Source organism: Desmodus rotundus, chromosome 13 (assembly GCF_022682495.2).
Source record: "Desmodus rotundus isolate HL8 chromosome 13, HLdesRot8A.1, whole genome shotgun sequence".
NCBI classification, from domain to species: domain Eukaryota; kingdom Metazoa; phylum Chordata; class Mammalia; order Chiroptera; family Phyllostomidae; genus Desmodus; species Desmodus rotundus.
In genome coordinates, this window is record NC_071399.1 from 7850448 (window position 1) to 7871826 (window position 21379).

Consider the following 21379-nt stretch of genomic DNA (forward strand, 5'->3'; position numbering starts at 1 on the left):
CACATTTAGTGATAGGACCTTTTTATTTTGTAATTTATCATTATTATATCACCTATTTTAGCTTATTAATCAGATACAGAGGCTGGCACAAATAATGGCCCCTTTTTTTGTTACCACATCTTTTTATTAGGAAATCATAAGCACATGATTCTATAACATAACAGTATCACACTCAAGCACACCATATAACATTTTAGGTGAAATGTTCAAATTAAAACTATAAATTTTTACACCCATATTATTACCTTACCAACCACACTCAAGCAGACATTACCTAGCCAGACCCTGTGTACGAAATAGGAAACATATAGTAACCAAGCTGGCAGTAAATGTTGTAAGAGGGGACATTCTAAAGTGGAAAAAAAATGCAAGAAAAAATAGCTCTAAAAGGAAAAGAAAAAGGGGGCGGTGGAGATAAACAGGCACTTTTCTACACCGACTCCTGGCCATTTGAGCAGTTGGGGGTTATTGTTAAAGGAAATACGACAGATGCAGACCTTCCTCTGCGGGGCGTTGTCACCGACCAAAAACCACCCTGGGAGGAAGCAGGATTGCCAGGCAGAATGAGGCAGGCACACCAAACCCGACCCTGCAGGGCAAGGGCGACTGTCAAACATTGTGCTCCGCGGGGCAATATTGAACTGGGTTAATCGTTAAACTTTATTATCTCTATTATTTAAGTCATCATGCAACCACACATTCCTAAATGCGCAGCCACCAGGACCGCCTCAAAATGCTTCGCAGGTGTACATTCAAACAAATCTCCAAACTGTTTCCGACATTATTAAAAAATGGAGGCGAGCTTTTATTTTGGCTCCGCTCAAAACCAGCGTCCCAGTCGGCGACGCAGGGCCCAGGAGGCGCCGCGGCGGACTTTGCCCGGCCGAACCCGCTGCCGGGAGCTCCTCCGCCCTCCGCCCCGGCACCGCGGCCCCGCCTCCCTCGCCCGGACTCCCGGCCCCGGAGTGGGCGGGGCAGGGGAGGGCGGTGGCGGCGGCGGAAGAGGCGGAGGCTGTGGCGTCACAAAGCCGAGCCAGAACGCCGGGGTGCGTTCCGAGGTGCACGGCGCCCCGGGAACTCACTTGCGGCCCGCCCTCCAGGGGCGTGGGGTGCGAGCTCCGCCTCCCCTCCCGCCCGTCCCCTCCTCCCGACAGGGCCCCGGGTCGCGGCCGCAGCGCCGCGGCAGCCCGGGCGCCGCGAAGCGTTCTGGGAGAGCCGCGCCGGAAGGACGCACCGGCGCTCGGCGGCGGCGAGGTTATAAAAGGGAAGGAGCCGGCGGCGGGCGGAAGTGGGCGGTCCAGCTGCTCCGGGCGCTGTTGTTTGGGGTCTGGGCCTCCTGAGCCGGTGCAGGCCGCAGTGACAGGGCCGCTCGCCCGGCGCACCCGCCTCGTTCCCGGTGCAGCGTCTGCTCGCGGCCTCCGCGACCCTGCAGGCCCAACATGGCGCAGGAGGTGTCGGAGTACCTGAGCCAGAACCCGCGAGTGGCCGCCTGGGTGGAGGCGCTGCGCTGCGACGGCGAGACTGACAAACACTGGCGCCACCGCCGGGAGTTTCTGCTCCGCAACGCCGGGGACCTGGCCCCCGCCGGCGGCGCTGCCTCCGCTGACACGGAGGACGCTGCGGACGCCGAGGGCGGGAGCCGCAGTCGGCAGCTGCAGCAACTCATCTCCTTTTCCATGGCCTGGGCCAACCATGTCTTCCTCGGGTGCCGGTGAGTGAGCAGGCGCCTCGCGGCAGCTCTGCGGGCTTTGTGTTCAGCCCGGGGACGGCGGCCCGGAGCGGTCCGCGGGGCGGGGAGACTGCGAAGCGCGGGAACCGGCGGGCCCGGCTGCCCTCTAGGGTGAGAAGGGCGTCTGTGCCGGAAGTCGACTCGGTTCGCGGCCTGGCGGCGCCCCGGCTGGCCGAGGGTCTCCTGATGGACTTGGGTTTCGACGGCGCCCTTGCGGACGGACGCTAAGTTTAAGGTTGATACGGGGGGGACCCCGCCTCCCCGACGCTGGGGCACTTGTGTCTGGGGTTCCGGGACACAGTTCCTGGCGGTTGGTACACTTTCTTAATTACAACCAGGAAATGCCCTTCCTGTGGCCTGTTTTCGCGCACCAGAAGTGGTAACTTAGACAAAACACTTTTTGAGAGTGGCTTTCCCTTCTTTTTCAGGTACCCTCAAAAAGTTATGGATAAAATACTTAGTATGGCTGAAGGCATCAAAGTGACAGATGCTCCAATCCATACAACACGAGACGAACTGGTTGCCAAGGTGAAGAAAAGAGGGATATCAAGTAGCAATGGTTAGCAGATCATAGATGTGAACATACATAGGAGCTTAGAACATAAGTTTGATAAAATTAGGAATTACTGTTATTTTTTTTTAAAGATTTGCAATTTACTTAATATTAATCGAGTTGAAATGTTAAACCTGATTTATGTGTCTGTGTTTTTAGGTTCTGAATTTGATAGTTTCCTTTAACCGCTTTAGATTTTGAAGTGTCAAATGTCTATGCTGTTGATTTCTTGAATACTAGAAATTAATAATGTTATTCCATGCTGTTTTAAGAAATTAATGAAGCTGTTCCACACGTTTTAAAGAAACTACTGGTCCTGAAATATTTTTGCCTTGTGCCTTTATTTTAATGAATATGTGTTCTGTAAATTTTCAGTTGATGTGTACGAGGTAGACCTAGTCACATATGTGTTTTCCTTCTTTTTAGAAGGGGTAGAAGAGCCAACGAAGAAACGAGTTGTAGAAGGAAAAAACAATTCTGCAGTTGAGCAAGAAGATCACGCAAAAACTTCTGCCAAAGCAGAACGTGCATCAGCTCAGCAGGGAAACAGCTCGGCATCTACGGGGTCCTCTACGAAATCAGAGAGTGGTGGGAACTCCACTCGGAGCTCGGGCACCTCAAATCAGAGTAGCTCCGCAGGTGACGGAGATCCATGTGTTTCCAGCCAAAGCAGCAGCAGCAGCATTTCTTCTCAGGTAACAACGGCAGGGTCTGGAAAAGCTTCTGAATCAGAAGCCCCAGAGAAACGCGGGTCAGCATCATTGGTGTCTGCGTTGTTGAAATCCAGTGTGAATAGTCATGTGACCCCATCCGCAGATTCCGGTCAACAAAGTGGATCACCTAAAAAGAGTGCTTTGGAAGGCTCTTCAGTCTCAGCTCCTCCAAGCATCTCAGAGATCGAGGTGCCCTTGTTGGGCTCCTCAGGAAGCTCAGAGGTAGAGTTGCCACTGTTGTCTTCTAAACCCAGTTCAGAGACAGCTTCAAGTGGGTTAACTTCCAAAACCAGTTCAGAGGCAAGTGTTTCACCACCAGTCTCTAAAAACAGTTCCTCGTCAGGCACATCCTTGCTAACTCCCAAGAGCAGCACATTAGCAAATACATCGATGCTGACTTCCAAGAGCACTTCGCAGGTAGCTGCATCACTGTTAGCTTCCAAGAGCAGCCCACAGACCAGTGGATCTCTTGTTTCTAAAAGCACTTCCTTAGCAGGTGTGTCCCAACTGGCGTCTAAGAGTAGTTCTCAGACTAGCACATCCCAGTTGCCTTCTAAAAGTACTTCCCAGTCAAGTGAAACGTCTGTCAAATTCTCTTGTTGCAAGTTAACCAATGAAGACGTGAAACAGAAGCAGCCTTTTTTCAACAGACTCTATAAAACGGTGGCGTGGAAGTTGGTAGCTGTTGGTGGCTTTAGTCCCAATGTTAATCATGGCGAGCTCCTAAACGCAGCCATAGAGGCTCTGAAAGCAACACTGGACGTGTTTTTTGTCCCACTAAAAGAACTGGCAGATCTGCCTCAAAATAAGAGCTCTCAAGAAAGTATTGTTTGTGAATTGAGATGCAAGTCTGTGTATTTGGGCACTGGCTGTGGAAAAAGCAAAGAAAATGCAAAAGCGGTTGCATCAAGAGAAGCATTGAAGTTATTTCTCAAGAAAAAGGTGGTGGTGAAAATATGTAAAAGGAAATACAGAGGCAGTGAAATAGAAGACCTAGTGCTCCTTGATGAAGAATCAAGGCCTGTAAACTTACCTCCAGCACTAAAACATCCTCAAGAATTGCTATAATATGTGCAAAACATCACTGTATACAGTATCTGGTATTGTTAGAGAAAAACTGGCTTTTGTATAATGTAAACACGGGCTTTCACAACTTTTATATTGCTTTTTTTCCAGTTTTGCAGAAAATTTACATTCTCGTCCTCACAGTAGAAATTGTAAATAACTAATGAATGACAGTACACGTTAAAAGATACGCATTAACAGCATACCAGTATGCTGTTCTATTTGCTCAAGAAAATACTGTCTTCTATTTTTAATGATACATTAGGTACGATGTGTAGTTCTGTAGAGTCTAAAAACTTTTGTACTACTATTGATTTGATGAAAATGTATTAAGTTGTCTACCATGCTTTTTTTTCCCTAGTGGAATCATCCTCCCACATCAAGAAAAGGGGACCATAGTATTTGAGTGTCTGAAAGTCTGAAGCTTAAGGTTTTAAGAATGTTGCCCATAATGTTGAACTCGTCTGTTAAAGAATAAAAGAAAAAATAGTTGCCTCAGACTATTTTTATGAGAAGTTGTAAACATTTTTTTGATACAAAGCAGTATAAAGTACTTAAGGTTATTTTATTCTGAAGTTGTTTAAAATTCACCATGATTTTGACCGCTGCAAATTCTTTTAAGTGGATTAATAATTTATGTTTTGAGGTCAAATACAATTTACACTTTTTCTTAAAAGACATGAATGTGGGTTTCTATATTAAGCATATTTTGTGACTACTGCTATTAACAGATTGATTTGTTTAGATATTAAATGCTTTAAGCTATTTTACCTTTTCAAGAAGTTGTGTTTTTTTTCTCCCTTAAGGCAGAAGCAATTCCTGCAAGTAAGTGTCCCACTACCAGTCGTAAATTATAGCCAAGTCATTTTTCATAGTTAATTTTCTACACAAGTAGAGAAGGTGCTATTTGCAAATCTAGAACTGCATGGTTTTTCTGTTTACACATCTTAAAAAAACACTGGAATGAATAGAGAGCCGTGCTCAGCTCTTTAATGAGCCTGTTCTGTTGAATTACACCTACTCGTAATGAAATGGAATCCTGTTTTTGTCTTCGGTGATTCTAACTGTATTACTTTACTACAGTATATTCTGTTTCATTTTTCTTCAAACTCTGGCCCAATATGTTCGTTATTTTTGTGGCTTTTCTTCTGGCTTCCAAGAGGCTGCACACTGAGCAGTATTGGTGATAATGTACAGAGAAAAATCAAGAAATGACCCTTCTCGTGCCAGCTCTATTAGACTAGGAAAACTGGACATACGTAGCACAATTTAAGTATGTAGGAGTTATTTCTATTTTATATCCTAGAAATAGACAAGGGTACTTTTATATACTTGAAATCAAGAGTTGTTTTATTTCAGCAGATAACCTTTAAAAATTACTAACTTAAGAATGTTAGATATCAGAGATGTGTCCACATTCTACAAGTGGGCTGTGAGAAGCAATAGCATGAATGTGTCAAAGCACTTTTAATTACCTCTCTCCTTAGCTTTGGAATGTGTATACTGTGGGACGGCGATTGTCAGAAAGCGAGCCAAATACTACAAAGAATAAATTCCTATAATATATCTAATTAGGTAGTTGGTGACTTCCTAAATTGTCTTGTTTCAAGTTAATGATAAAGGTTACTCAAAATATTTTAAATTCTAGTAACATTTGGGTGTGGTAGAATTGGAGGAAGCTGCTTAGTATAAAAACAAATTGTTTAACTTGTAAACATTTATATGCTATGAACTTATTAAAAGCTTATAAAATAACCAGATTTTAAAGAATTCATGATTTAAGAAAAGTGCATATTTTATAGTTAGTATACTGCAGAAGAAAACAAGCTTTGGAATCTGTTACTCTTGAGAATCTAGGCTCCCTCTGGGAGTTAAACCTTTGAACTTCATCTGTAAAGTAGGACTATAATAGCTGCCTCGGAGAGCATGAACAAGATAATACACTCACAGTGCCCACTGTAGTGCAGTTCACCTTAGTTTATTAACTGCTCAGACATGTGTTCTGACTTCCTCACAGCCTTACGGCTAGCTGTTCTCACTTGGCCCACTTTTCAGATGGAAGAAACTGAGAACGGGTTTGGTCAAAGATCGATTTCAAGCCAAATTCCAGAGCCCACGATTTTACTATGTTGTATTGCTTACCATTCTCACTTCTCCAAATGCTAAAATTTCTGATACTTTGCCTAAGACTGGTTTTCAACAAGTTTACTACAAGTGTCCACAACATCCTTCCAAACCCTCGTTTCCTCGAAATGAGTCATGTCTATAGCTCTGTTTATTAATGCTTCTCCTTAGAACTTGGCATTGCCTAAGTAGTTATCTAGGGAATTATCCCATATGAGTGTAACTGAAGTTAGATTATTAAGATGGGAAAAAAATTTTTTTAAATCAATGAGGCCAGGTGATGTCGTGAGACTGATTTTTCTTGACAGTGCCAAAAGTCAATTTTTTTTTAATGGTACAGTTAGAAAGTTGACTTTGAAGAATGGTGTGTTTTTAACCCAAATTTTTGGAAAGTCCAATAGTTAATTAACTCCGTGCCCACACATTTACTGAGGTCAAAAAATAGAACTATCAGCCCTGCAAGATCTCACCACGTGAACAGCTACCATTTATTGGATACCTAAAATAGGTTGGTGATTTACATGTCTGCTTTAAGCCTCTTCAAACCGTGTGAGGTGGGTTGGTATTAATGGCTCGGTTCTAATTTGAGGCACTGAATGTGAATACCAATGAGACATGCTGCCCTGTGATACTCGTTTCCAATGTTCCAGAAAATAAGTGTAATAACACTTTGAGGAAGATTTGAGAAATTTTATTTACAGAATCTCTAAAGAAGTAAACTTTAAAGGAAACTGCTCAAATGTGTAACTGAAAGTCATCATTGGGAAATATTTTCTAGACATTATAGAACAGAAAGGGACAATTTACAGAGGCAATGATATAACCAGATATAAGCAATAATTGAAAAAAAATCCTCGTTGCTCTTTACCATTTGATTATTTATTAAATATTTTTCTACACTAGCTAAGGAAAAGATAGGTCTCATGAAGTCAGAACTAATGGAGGTTCCATGGAGGCCTTTCTACTTTATCTTAGCCATGCGCCCTGTGCTGGTGGAACGTACTTCATGAGGGCGGTATCGCACATGCTCAGTAACCTGCGGTTTGGAAACCGCTATGGGGTAAAGCATGTGCACCTTTCTGTCCTCGTGTTTCAAAATTCTGAATGCAAGTAACAAGAGAAATGTACATGAAATAAATTCTGCTTTGAATATACTCATTTTCCCTGTTGTTCACGTTCGTTAACTGCTATTCCGCTATTATGGCTCACATAGAAAAGGAGAGCAGGATGATGTGACTTTGCAGAAGTCCCTACCAGGGATAGCAAGGAAGTGAAGGTCCACTCATCCAGCCCTGGTAGATTTTTGAGAACTGTAAAGAAGAAGCAGGGATTGGAGATGTGGGTTCTGACCTCTGCTTTACAGCTTGAACTTCACCTGTGTCAGATATGCAGCGGTGGAAGTAATGACAATTTTCATTTGATGGGCCTTCCTGGGTTGCTGCAACTATAAACAATGCATCACCCTGTAGGAGGTTTTAAGAGAGAAACAACGAGGCTTGAGTAATAAATACCAAAGTCATCAGAACCTTAAATACAGAGCCATTTAGGTGCACAACACCAGGGGGCGCCATTCACATGGAATATAATGTCATTTGATACGATGAATGCTGTCCCTTGAAGTTTTGGCATCCCTGAGATTGCTGAATAAGTAGACTTACTAGAAAAATCTTACTTAAAAAAAAAAGTAATTTGAAATAAACATCGGTTCTGTGAAGCATGGATAGCTTATAAATTCTAAAAGCTGCTTGGGGATAGCTTATGCTAAAGTTATTTTTTGATGCTTGGGAACACTTTATACTTGGTAACAAATTACTTTTTCCAACATTTTTCCACATAGGGAATTATTTCAAGACAATAGCCTAAAATCAAATTATCAGGTGAAGTAAGGCTGCTTGGGTTGGTTAAGGATTTTTTGTTTTTCCTCCTCAACAAACCTTGGGGGAAATATCAGGAACCAGGCAGTTGAAGAATGATGTCAACTCAGGTATGAAATAAAACTGACTCAGCTTTGTGGTCTCTCCTACAGATAATGTCTCTTAATTACATCAGGTGTGCTTCAGTACATTTGATGTAAACCCATCTTTGCTTGCTCAGTTTCCATCTTTTTCTTTGCTCCATTAATTTTTTTCTTGGTGGTCACCTTTTGCGATGTGAGCTAACATAAATGAGTAAAGATTTCAAGATTTTTTACTTTCTGAAACCAGGGAAGATAGTACTTCCGAAGTCAGACATCTTACAAATTTCAGTGGTCGTCGGTTCTGGGAGAATAGTGAAAAAGCAAAAATTGCCGACCCCTTTTGATCTCCATCAGTGTAAAGCAAGAAAGGGAAAGAGTGACGTATAAGAAATAGTATAAGGTCAGCTCAGCTCTGTTCCCAGGAAACAGATCTTTGAGTTTTTTGTTGACTTTACTGGATTTTTAGAATTTAAAATCCCATCCCTTTTTATTTTAAGGGAATCCACGCCACCAGGCATCAAAGCCAAGCTTCCCTTCTGAGCCTTTACCGACCGCAGACAAACTAAAACAACATTAACGGCATATTGATTTTCTATTGCTGCTATAACAAATTACCACAAATTTAATGGGGTTTAATACAAATCTGTAGGTTAGATCTAATGTAGGTCTCCCTGGACTCAAATCAATTTATTGGCAGCTCTGTGTTCCCTTCTGGAAGCTCTTCGGGAGAATCCGCTTCCTTTTCTTTTCCAGCCTCCAGAGGCTGCTTGCATTCCGTGGCTCAGGCCCCGCTCGGTCTGCGAAGCTAGCAGTGGGCGCTGAGGCCCCAAACTGATCCCCCTGCTGCGTCACATCTCTTTTTCTGACCCTGACTTCTGACTCTTCCCTCTGACACTTCTTCTGCCTCCCTTTTCTGCTTATGGGGACCCCAGTGATTGACTACATTGGGGTCACATGGATAATCTCCCTATTTCAACATCATCTGACCAGCTTTATCAATTCTGTCTGCAACATTAATTCTCCTTTGTCATGTAACATATTCACAGGCTCTAAGGATTAGGACATGAATACCCTTGGGGTCCATTATTCTGCCTACCACAGAGAGGCCTGGATTCACCTCTGCCGCCGCCGCCGCCACCATTTATTTTTTAAATCAAACTATCTTTAAAGTGTAGGCTTTCGAACTTCATCAATGCCAAGTGCTGACTGCCTTGCTTCTGAGCAAGCTACCGCATAGAAGGTGGTACAGCTTAAAAATGAGCTCTGCAGTGCAGTTCAGTAATCGCCATAAGACTGATATTGTAAATGCTGTCAGATCACAAGTAGTCTCTGCCGTGTAGTCCTAAAATCCTACCTGCTACTCCAGGTAGCCTTAAATAAGAAAGACTTTCTCTTAAGAGTCAAGCAATATTTAGAAGTAAAATCTCAGCGGCAATAGCAAATAAGTTGTTGAGTTTTTCGAGACTTCTTTTGGGGCACAGGAGGGGGAGTAGAATTGCGACTTTGCCATAATGAAGCTAGAGCGTGTGGGAATAGCTGTGAAATATGTGCTCCGTGGCAAACTTCATTTACTCATCACCTGAACAGCATCACAAAGGTTAGAAACCCACTTCTTAGTGCTGGGAAAAAGATGTCTTAGATGTATAGCTCTCAGGCATAGTTGGGTGAATAGCCAAAGGCCACATCTAATTATTAAAACACTTGATTGTACATTCTTCATAGCCATAACGATTCAATCTGTAGGTTAGATCCTACATTGGACCCATGGCATTTACAAAATCACGTTGAATACCTAAAATTTCAGTGCAAGTAAACTAAAGAAGTCAAAGGGAAGTGTCGTGAGGAACATAACAGTGTTTCACTGCAGAATATATGTATAATTCCAAAATCAAAGATTGTTAAAAAAAATTTACAAATCCCAATTTTATGTAGTTCAAAGAAAGAATATCTTTATTTCATTAGTCTACCACTTTCAAAACATTTTTAAGAGTTCAAAGGCAAACACAGAAGATAATTAACTGAATTTGAGAATATTATGCAAAATCAACAATCATTTGGAAATATATACATATAATAGTGTAGTGATGGTTAATTTTTCTTTTTTTAAAATATATATTTCTGATATATTTGTGATGGTTAATTTTATATATCAACTTGCATGGGCCATGAGGATGCCCAGATTTTGGTTAAACTTTCTCCTGGGTGTGTCTGTGAGGGATGAGATTAACATTGGAATCCGTGGACTTTGAAAGCCCATTGTTGGCCTCATCCAATCCACAGAAGGCCTGCATAGGACAGAAAGGTGGAGCTGGAAGAATTGGCTCTTCAACCACTCAGGCTGGGACAGCAGCCTTCTCCCCACTTCAGACTCGGGCTGGGACTGGAATTTCTACCATCAGCTACCCTGGTTCCCAGACCTTCAGACTCAGACTGGAAGCAACCATCAGCTATCCTGGGTCTTCAGCCTGCTGGCTTCAGAACCTGGGACGTCTCAGCCTCTAAAACCAAGTGAGCCAACTGCATATGTTACATGTATATTACATAAATATTACATATACGTATTTTCTATATATGTAGCATAGTACAGTTATGTGATGCAGCTCCACCACCTCCACACATAAAAAAGCACCTAGAAAACAAAGTACAGTAGGGTGGAATAAATCTCTTGGAGTTCTTGGAGCCATACAACAGAAATATCCTATGAATAGCTGCTTCCTCTACCTCATCCCCTTTGCTGTATGACACCTGGGCTCTTCTCCCAATCTGTTTCCTTTCTCAGCTGCCACCTATGTACACGTTCCTCTTCATTAGACACTTCTGCTAAATTCTAACACTGTAGAGAAGACCCCACGGGTCAATAAGACTTCGGGGACACCACTTGGGTGAACATACTTCATGGGTCCCTTCTGAGGTCATAGGCAGATGTTGTAGCCGACATTAACACATACCATTGACCTTAATATGAATTTCAAACACCTGATTTATAAAAATGATACAAATTATTCCACCTTAAAATACTTAGGTGAGATCACACAAAAATTAAGAAAGCCCAACACATTGAAGGCTATGCTGAATGAGGAAAAGGCTACTCCTAAACTTCTGAACTGTTAAAAAGCTTCACAAAAAATGTGTTTCTGAGTCCAGAAGGTCGCCATTCCTGGCCAAGGCACATTCCTGGCTTGGGGGCCAGGTCCCTGGTTAGGGGCATGCAAGAGGCAACCAGTCCATGTGTCTCTCCCTCTCTCCCTGCCTTACTCTCTCTAGAAATAAAATCTTTTTTAAAAAAGGAAATAAATTGGATACACAATTTAAAAAGTTTGTTACCCTCAAAAGATAAATCAATATTCACCAAATTCTGGACTAAATTAACCATGCCAAGAGTAATTAATGTAACCATAGCTCCAATAGCACCTCATGAAATAATCAATTAAGCTTATTTAAAGTGAAAAAAAGATTTAGGAAAAAACTCCTGGCCAGTACCATTAGTTTATTTATTTATTTAAAAAAAAATTTTTTAATCCTCGCCCGAGGACATGCTTAGGGAAGAGGGGAAGGGAGACAGGGAGAGAAACATCGATGTAAGAGAAACATGGATTGGTTGCTTCTCATACATCCTCAGAGCAGGGACCTGGCCCACAACCCGGGCATGCCCCCTGACTGGGAATCAAACCTGTGGCCTTTTGGTTTACAGGATGATACTCCAACCAACTGAGCCACAATGGCCAGTGCATTAGTTTGTCTTTAAAAGACCATTTGTACTTCAGCTAGATGATGGTATAAGCTATTTGCTGTTGAACTTAAATAAATCTAAAGGACATACACTTTCTAGTACTTTTAATCTTGTGCTATTCTAAATATTATTGTTCAGGAAATCCTAATTTTCCTTTAGAGGTCATTTTGTTAAATTTGCTGCAAAACTTCTCCAAAAAAGTAATTTTATATATCCCAATTTCTTAGGATTTTTTTTTTTTTTTTTGCTATGGGTACTTTTCCCCTTTCCAATGATTATCAGCCAGAAACTCTGATTAACTAATACTTGCTTTACTCTTTTTTAAAAAATATATTTTATTGACTATGTATTACAGTTGTCCCATTTCCCCCCTTCACTCCCCTCCATACTGCACACCCCCTCCCATCCACATTCCCCCCCTTTAGTTCATGTCCATGCGTCATACATATAAGTTCTCTGGCTTCTACATTTCCTATACTATTCTTACCCTCCCTCTGTCTATGTTCTAGCTACCATTTATGCTACTTATTCTCTGTACCTTCCCCACCCCCACTCCCCTGTTGATAACCCTCCATGTGATCTCCATTTCTGTGGTTCTGTTCCTGTTCTAGTTGTTTGCTTAGCTTGCTTTTGTTTTTGTTTTAGGTGTGGTTGTTAGTAACTGTGAATTTGCTGTCATTTTACTGTTCATATTTTTTCTCTTCTTTTTCTTAGATAACTGCCTTTAACATTTCATATAATAAGGGCTTGGTGATGATGAACTCCTTTAACTTGACCTTATCTGAGAAGCACTTTATCTGCCCTTCCATTCTAAGTGAAAGCTTTGCTGGATAGAGCAATCTTGGATGTAGGTCCTTGCCTTTCATGACTTGGAACACTTCTTTCCAGCCCCTTGTCTGTAATGTCTCTTTTGAGAAATCAGCTGACAGTCTTATGGGAACTCCTTTGTAGGTAACTGTCTCCTTTTCTCTTGCTGCTTCTAAGATTCTCTCCTTATCTTTAATCTTGGGTAATGTAATTATGATGTGTCTTGGTGTGTTCCTCCTTGGGTTCAACATTGAGCTTCCTGGACTTCCTAGAAGTCTATTTCCTTTGTCAGATTGGGGAAGTTCTCCTTCATTATTTGTTCAAATAAAATTTCAATTTCTTGTTCTTCCTCTTCTCCTTCTGGTTCCTCTATAATTCGGATGTTGGAATGTTTCAAGATGTCCTGGAGGTTCCTAAGCCTCTCCTCATTTTGTTGACTTCTTGTTTCTTCATTCTTTTCTGGTTGGATGTTTCTTCCTTCTGGTTCATACCATTGATTTGAGTTCCAGTTTCCTTCCCATAGCTATTGGTTCCCTGTACAATTTCCTTTATTTCAGTTAGCATAGCCTTCATTTTTTCATCTAATTTGTGACCAAATTCAACCAATTCTGTGAGCATCCTGATTACCAGTGTTTTGAACTGTGCATCTGATAGGTTGGCTATCTCTTTGTAGCTTAGTTGTATTTTTTCTGGAGCTTTGATCTGTTCTTTCATTCAGGCCATTTTTTTTTTTGTCTTGGTGAGCCTGTTACATAAAGGGGCGGAGCCTTAGGTGTTCCTCGGGGCGGGGTAATGCTGGTCGCTGCGTTGTGACGCTGTACGTGAGGGAGGGGTTCGAGAGGGAGCAATGGCGCTTGCTCCACTCTCCACCGGATTTTAGTCACTCCCTCCACTACCTACAAGCAAAGTGGGCCCCTCTGGTGCTGATTTCCAGGTGGGTGGGCGGGCTCGTGTAGGTTCTAGACCCCTGTGGATCTCTCCAACGAACTCTCCTGTGAGGCTGGGGGTTTCTCCTGCTGCCGCCTCAACCCTCAAGGGGTTCTCAGTCAGTGGTTTGAGGCTTTATTTCCCTGAACTGGAGCCCTGGGTTGCGCGATCTGTTTCGCTCCCCCTTTGTCCCTCCCGGTTTATCTGCCCACAAATGTGGGACCACAAGGTCCACCAGCCACTGCCTTTTGGGGTCCGCCAGCTGCTCCTTGCTGGCCAGCTGCAGCCTGGACCCCCCAGCTCCAGAATCAGCCACCTGGCAGGGTCCGCCAGCGCCATTTTGTCACGAGTCCTCTCCGCCCGGCTGAGCATTTCTGCCTCTCCTACCGGTCTGGATGAGTGTTTCTTCTTTAACTCCTTGGTTGTCAGACTTCCATGCAGTTCAATTTTCTGTCAGTTCTGGTGGTTTTTGTGTTTAAATTGTTGTTGTCCTTCTGGTTGTGCAAGGAGGCACCGTGTGTCTACCTACACCTCCATCTTGGCTGGAAGTCAATATTTGCCTTACTCTTAAGTTTTTAGGTAAACACTTATCTCATGAATTGGTATGTGACCCTGGGCAAGTTGCTTGAACTTCTCTGGGTGCCGGCATTATCTATCACCTGTAAAATACAGTTGGTCTAGAGTGGATCTATGATACAGTTCCTCAACCCCTTCCCCAGCTCTACTGTTATGATGAATTAAACCACCATCAGCAGCATTGGCTTCCCCAGCTACTCCGTGCAGAGTCTATAGTGATCATGAGATGGGAAATATCTGAACTCATGCAAGCCTGAAATGCATTCTTTTTTCCTCTTCTTTTCCCTCATCTAACCTCTGTTAGTTGAGCACTTTGCAGGGTTCCTGCATAAAATCATCTACTTGGGAGGTTGTTAGGAAAATATCAACAAAAAAGAACATAATTTTAAGGAAGGGAAAGTCTATGCCACCACAGCTTTCGATATATTCCCTCCCTACCGCTCTTGTGTGTCCATCTGACAAGATTAATAGGAACAGCCCTAAAATTAAGAGTAGCATCTGACAGGCATTGAGCTAAACTTTAATCTCAAGCTTTCAAAGAGGTCAAAGCTTCAATTTACCTTTGGCTTGGCTACTTCAAGATGCTAGGCTATTGTTGGATTCACTGATTACCTGTAAAAACATTTTAAGGTAAGACAGCCCACTAAGATAAAGTGGTATCCACAACGCGTTGGCATCTCTTTTAACACCCTTATAGATCTAGTCATTACATTATTCATATAGGTTGAACAATTTATTGAATTTTTGACAAATGTTTAAGTTTCACCAGCAAAATTCGAAAAGAGGTTGAACTGTGAACATACCTCTTTCTTCCCTAAATTTTAAACCCTTTCCCCTGCTTTTAGGGAACATAATTGCATAATTCAAACTCCTTCAATATTGTGACCTAGTTCCTCCTCTTGAAGTTATAAACAGCTCATGTAACTATGGTAACTATCCAGGGAAAACGTAATGTTATTCTAGTCAGCAATATGCAAAGTGTACCTTGTGTTTATTATTATTTTTTTTCTCTCTGGGATGACCAAAGTAGATAATATGGGTTTTTCTTCTTGGCTGTTGGAAAATTTTATTATAGTGAATTTTCTCTTGACTACAGTCCCAGTCATTCAATGTTTTAGGACCATATTTTGCTGTTAGTAGTTATTCTGAATGCCGAACAGTAGTATAACCACAGTGGGACTGACTGTATACCCAACTGTAAATCTGTGTTGTCTACCTCATGAACCAAGTGTGCAGGCTGACATTGCACAGATTTCTAATATTCTATTTTGAGCACTTGGTGTTATCTTAACTTTGTCCTTTAGTCCTAGCCTGTGTTTCCTTAAAGCAAACAACTAAAATGGGACTTCATCTTGAAGATATACTTAGACCATGAAGAGGTATCTCCAGTTTGTAGTAACTTTTTGAAAGCTTCATTTTCGCTCTACCTTCTGTATTTTTTTCCTGTACAATTAGAGTATACTACTTATGCAATAACACAATTAAACACTTTAAAGCTGAGCTCAATGGAAATGCAGTTGTGTTTTTTTTTTTTTTAATTCCCTGTTGTACTAATGAATTAAGTTTTAGGTTTTTTTCAGTACCATTTAAAATGCTTCACTAGACCTTCTAGAACAACTTATACTCTAAGTTAATACAAAGCCCCAGATCTTTTAAGGATTTATTTAGTTGCATTAGGAACAATTATGTTTCTAAGTGATCTAGGAACTGGTGACCTTTTAATAGACTTTGTTTAAAGTGATTTTCTTGAATTTCCCCCTATTTTTAACAGTGCTTTTCAACCATTCAGATATCTTTCTTAGAAAACACTACTGTGTGCTTCGTTGAATAAATAGGGAATTAACTGCCACTTACTGGGCTGGAAGAGACTTCACTTAACAAAATGCAAAGCATGGAACTGGCTCGGATCCTATTGAACAAACTAAGTGTAAAAAGTTATTAGTGAGACAATAGGGAAATTCAAGTGTCTGGATATTAAATATAGTAATATTTTTGATAGGATAATGGTATTGTAGATGTTTTTTAAATTATCTTTTCTCCTTTCATATTTAAAGTATTTACAGATAAAATGATAACAATCCAGCAAGGGTAAGGGGGCCATAGATGAAATAATACTGGCTATATATTGACAAATGTTCAAGTTAGGTGAGTAGTATATTAGGATTCATTGTACTATTACCTCTACTTTTGTGTTGGAAAATTTCCATAATAAGAAGGTTGTAAAATTAAAAAGTCAAAAAACTAAAGGATCTCCAATTTAATTGACCTAACCCATGCAGTAGCTGGATTTTCTCAGGAGGTGTCTTTAGGAATCCTTCAGAACTATTTGCTAGTTTTCAATCAGTTTGAAGTTGTTACTTTGCCCTCTTAGTATAAATAAGGGCTGCAGGACATAGGTTCAGAGGCCTAAACATTTCCTACCAGGAACTTCTCAGAGTAACTGATTTAGAAATTAAAGGCAATCCCAAACATGTCTATTAACTTGGGGATTTCAATCAGTTATATATTTTAGGGTTACTTTATGGTAGAAAACATATTGAACAGCAAATAAGATGCCTTTAAATTTTTAAAAAAGATTTCATTTATTTATTTTTAGAGAGAGCAGAAAGGAGGGAGAAAGAGAGGAAGAGAAACATCGATCAGTTGCCATATTCCCCCAACTGGGGACCCTGCCCACAACCCAAGCACGTGCTCTGACTGGGAATCAAACTGGTGATCTTTCAGTTTGCAGGATGACATCCAACCCACTGAGCCACACCAGGCAGGGCTGTTTTTTTTTGCTTTATTCATAGGATAAATGTCACCAATTAACTTCTATGTTGCAGAGAACGGGGAATTCTCAAATACTGCATCTAACAGAATAAGGGAACCCAATCTGAAAAGGGACAAATTTCCAGGTAAGTATTGGGTTGGCCAAAAAGTCCATATGGTTTTCTCCATAAAATAAAAGACACATTTTTCATTTTCACCAATAACTTTATTCATCTGGATACTTTGAGTATGGCAGCTATCTCCTGTGTGGTATAACATTGATTGTTCTCAATTAATGTCTCGATTTGATCACTATCAACTTCAACTGGATAAATTTTTACAGTTACTGCTTTGTCCCTTAAGTGGTTGGAACCAAAAGTTATGATATTGGAGAGGCAGTTGTTCTATCGGCCCAGCCAAAGAGAAGTCCCAGATAACTAGCTTGGGCCCAGGTGATAGTTACATTGGGAGGTTTGGGGAGAAAGATGTTGTAAAAGGGTGAGCTGGAGTGGTAGTTGGCGCTCCTTGATAAAGAGGTGTCTAAGGGACCCACGTCCTAGTGGAGGACAGGGTAAACAAGTGGTTGCAGACCTCAGATAGGTCAGAGAACGAGCCGGTCGAGGGTCCAGGCCTTGTCCTTGCTGTTAGCGAGGCACCTGGCCAAAAAGTTTCTGAGGAAAACATTGGTCCCAGAAGGTTATTTTGTGCTTCCTGGTGTGAGTGGTTAAGAAGTATGTGGCCCACCGTGGGCCAAATGCTTTCACTGAGGCCCATCTGGGCTGATCAAAATAGGTGGGGGCTGGCCAAGTTTCTAGTTGGCTCCATTCTGAAGAAGGGATAGGAATTGCTAATAGCCCCTCTCTGGGGGAGGTGTTGGTACAGAGTCACAGTTTCATAAGGGTTGAGCAGTCTTATTATGGAGAATTTTAAGGGTTTCCTGGGTAGTAGGTGAGTAAGGATGTTGGAGAAAAGCATCACCTGAGGAAGAGAGTGTAAGAAGAAGAAATAGAGAGAGAGGTCATATCTATGGTTCCCGACAGGGACAAAAGAGTCTGTACCCGGGGATATAAGCAGGGCTGTAATGGCATCTGTAACAGGCCCCCAAGAAAGAGAATGAGGAAAAGGAGAAAAATCATTACGTAAAGATACCAGAGCATATAGGGAATGGCTTGTATCTCTTGGTTGGTTCTGCATCCCTTGGCTGGATTCTGATGAGTTGGAGAGTGGTGTCAGGAAGAGCCTAGCTGGAGTAGAGAGGCAGATCTGGAGTTGGGGGTTTAGGTGTATCTGCCAGCAGGCCGGTGGCCTCCAGGAGAGATAGATGGACCCAGGAGGGCAGCCCAAGGAGTTTTGCAGCTGCAGGAGTGGTCAGACTGAAGTGGAAGGGGTCCTCCCAAGGAGGCTGGAGTGGTCTGGCTTTCCCAGGGAGGTCCTTGAGTAGAACCCAGTCTCCAGTGGTAGGTGCTGACTGCAAGGTTACTCAGTAGGTTGGGGTAGATGGGTGTCTGCGTATAGGCAGGGGAATTGCCTAGTATTTCCAGTGTGGGAAGGTTATTGGCTAGGTCTGGGGCCAAGGCGGATAGGAAGGAGATGGGAGCGCTGTACGTGAGCTCCAAGGGGCCGGCTGAGAGGAGCCCTGGGAGTGACGTGAAGTCTGAGGAGAGCATATGGAAGGAGCTCGATGCAGCTCTGGTTGAGTTCCAGTGAAAGTTTGGTAAGTCATTGTTTGAGGGTGGAGTGTCTTTTCAACCTTTCAGGAGAACTGGGGTTGCCAGGCCGTGTGTAGCTCATAGGAGATGTTTCGGGCCTGGGAGATTTATTGGTGATCTCGGAGGTGAAAGCTGAACCGTTGTCATTCTGGAGTGAGTTCAGAAGTCCAAACCACAGGAAATCTTGGAGGGGACATTGGTAACCTCTGAAGCCTCTTCAGTAGTGGGAGAGAAGGCTTCTATCCACCCCAAGAAAGTGTTGATAAGAGTGAGTAGGTAATGTGTTTACAATATAGGGGCGTGTGGGTGAAGTCCAGTTGCCAGTCTTGTCTGGGTAAGTGTTCCCACAGCTGGTGTGTGGCTAAAGGAGGAGGCCTGAGGGGTACATGCAGGCTGACCTGCTGGCAGGTGTGACAAGTCTTTAGTAATGCCTTTTAGTTTGTTTTCTAGCTCGTTGGAGTGGAGAAGAGGAGACAGAAGTATTTAAAGAGGCTGAATCCCTATGTGGAGGGAATTAAGTAGATCTTGTAAGATGGTGGTCTCCTGGAGCTAGGGGAGAATTTCCCTTCCTGTATAAGGCAAGGTCCCTCCCAGGTGGCTCCAACTGAGTGTGTCTTGGGTGTAGGTAGGTGTTTGTCTTGATAGTGAAGGAAGGCAGAGAGTCTGTGTTGCTGGAAAGGCGAGAGGCCGCTAGCTTAGCCTTCGTCTCTGCTCTGTTGTTTCAGAGCAGGCCTCAGTGGATTGAGCCCAGTGATGTGCCTTACAATGAATAATAGCTGCCTATTACTGAGTTCGAGGATTATTAGGCTGGCATGCTTGATGGAGGATCCTCGAGTGGTGAGGAAGCCCTGTTCTCTCCAGGTGGCAGCACAGGAATGCAGACTGTAATAGGCAGATTTGGGATCAGTGTAAATGCTGATTTTTAGGCCCTTTCCCAGTTGTAGGGCCCCAATAAGGGTGCTAAGTTCAGCTTTCTGGGCCGAGGTGTTGGGTGCCAAGGGAGAGCTTTCAACTGTGTGAGTGGTAGTAACTATTGTGTATCCTGCCCTCTCTTGTCCATTGAGGATGTAACTGCTGCTGTCTGTGAACCAGCTGTGATCAGGCAATGATAGGGGAGTATGGAAGAGGTCAGCACGAACTGCGATGGTCTGTTCTAGGACCACAATGCAAGAGTGCTCAAGAGGAGGCTCTTCAGGGTCTGGAAGAAATGTGGCTGGGTTCAGGACCATGTAGGGCAGGAGTGTGGCCGAGGAATTGCTCAGGAGTAAGGTCTGGTATTGAGTAATGTGGCTGGAGGTGAGAACATGGCAGACTCTTTTGTTAGGGACATCAATTCCCCAACGTGGGTGAGACTTGGATGGACTGGGCACATGTGAGTTTGCTAGCCTCAGTTTCGAGGAGGAAAATCGTGGCTAGGGCCAGGAGACAAGGAGGCCAACCTCCGGCAGGATTGTCTGAGGTTTTGGAAAAATATGCAATGGCCTTAAAATTGGGGTGATATGTTTACTCAAGAACCCTCAGTGCGATGGCTCCCCTCTCATATACATAGAGATGGAGAGGCCTTTTAAGGTCAGGTAGGGCAAGAGCAGGAGCAGCGAGGAGAGCTTCCTAAGGCATTAAAAGCCTGGTGTAGAGGTGTCTTCCAATCTAAGGGCTCTCGTTCTGGATCTTGCAGTGCATCATAGAGAGGCTTTGCTATGAGGCTGTATTTTGGAATCCAGATATGGAAGTATCCAGTGAGCCCTAGAAAAGCTCTAAGTTCCCTTTTTACGTGAGGTGGTTACAAGGAGGCGGTAAGTTTCTTGTGCTGTGTTATGATGGCACACTGTCCAGGTGCGAGGAGGAAGCCTGACTAGGTGACAGGGTGTTGACTGATTGGCGCTTTGGTGGGAGAGACACAAGATAGCTTCTGTCTGCTCAGTGGATGTTGATGAGGGAAGTCTCAAGGTTAGGGCTGAATAAGAGTAAGTCACCTATGTACTGGAGGAGAGGGCTGCCAGGGAGTAAGAGTGGATAGGTCCTGAGCTAGGGCTTGTCCAAAAAGATGGGGCTGTCCTTGAACCCCTGTGGGAGCGAGGCCCATGTTAGTTGTTGGGAGTGCCACGTGTTGAGCAGTCCAAGTAAAGGCAAAGATGTCCCGAGACCCTTGTGAGAGTGATAGTAAAGAAGGCGTCCTTGAGGTCTAGGACAGTGAATGCTTGAGTGTTAGAGGGAAGAGTGCTGAGTAGGTTATAGGGATTGGGAACCACAGGACAGAGGGGAATGACAGCCTCATTGATCATGTGTAGGTCCTGGACTAAACAGGACGGGCTGTCTGCCTTCTTGACGAGTACGGGAGAGGTGTTGTAGGGAGAGTTTGTAGGTTGCAGCAGGCCAGAAGTGAGAAACTTAGTAATGAGGGGCTTAAGACCCCAGGGGTCCTCTATCCTGAGTGGATATTGCAAAAGGCAACGGAAACGTGTGGGATTCTTCACGTGGACAGTGACGGGTTGTGTGTGATGCGCCTTTCCTGAGGTGCCAGTGTTCCAAACCTCAGGCTGTGTTTTATCTGAGACCTCAGGGGGTGTATATTAGAAGACACGTTGAGAATGAGGTCAACAAGTTCTGATTGTGGGGTCTGAAGGCCCTTTTCTAGCTTTTGGAGTTTTAGCCGTGTCAGAGCCTGACTGGATAATGAAGTGCATTGCAAGGATAGACTGCCTTCCCTAGAGTCAAGATCGAAATCGGTAGAGGCAAAG

The 21379-nt window shown here is 43.2% G+C and overlaps 1 protein-coding gene across 2 annotated transcripts; it reads left to right on the top strand.

Annotated features, from left to right (window-relative positions):
• The first annotated feature begins 1050 nt into the window (after positions 1-1050).
• On the top strand, positions 1051-4835 carry CDKN2AIP (CDKN2A interacting protein). 2 transcript variants are annotated; one of them, XM_024562800.4, is made up of 3 exons: positions 1051-1711; positions 2158-2257; positions 2709-4835. In XM_024562800.4, the coding sequence occupies exons 1-3, from the start codon at positions 1440-1442 to the stop codon at positions 2715-2717; spliced, it is 381 nt and encodes a 126-aa protein (XP_024418568.1). In that variant the 5' UTR covers positions 1051-1439; the 3' UTR covers positions 2718-4835. The 2 variants fall into 2 exon arrangements, with proteins under 2 accessions (XP_024418568.1, XP_024418567.2); XM_024562799.3 differs by having other exon boundaries at positions 1055-1711; positions 2158-2288.
• Positions 4836-21379: the final 16544 nt, after the last annotated feature.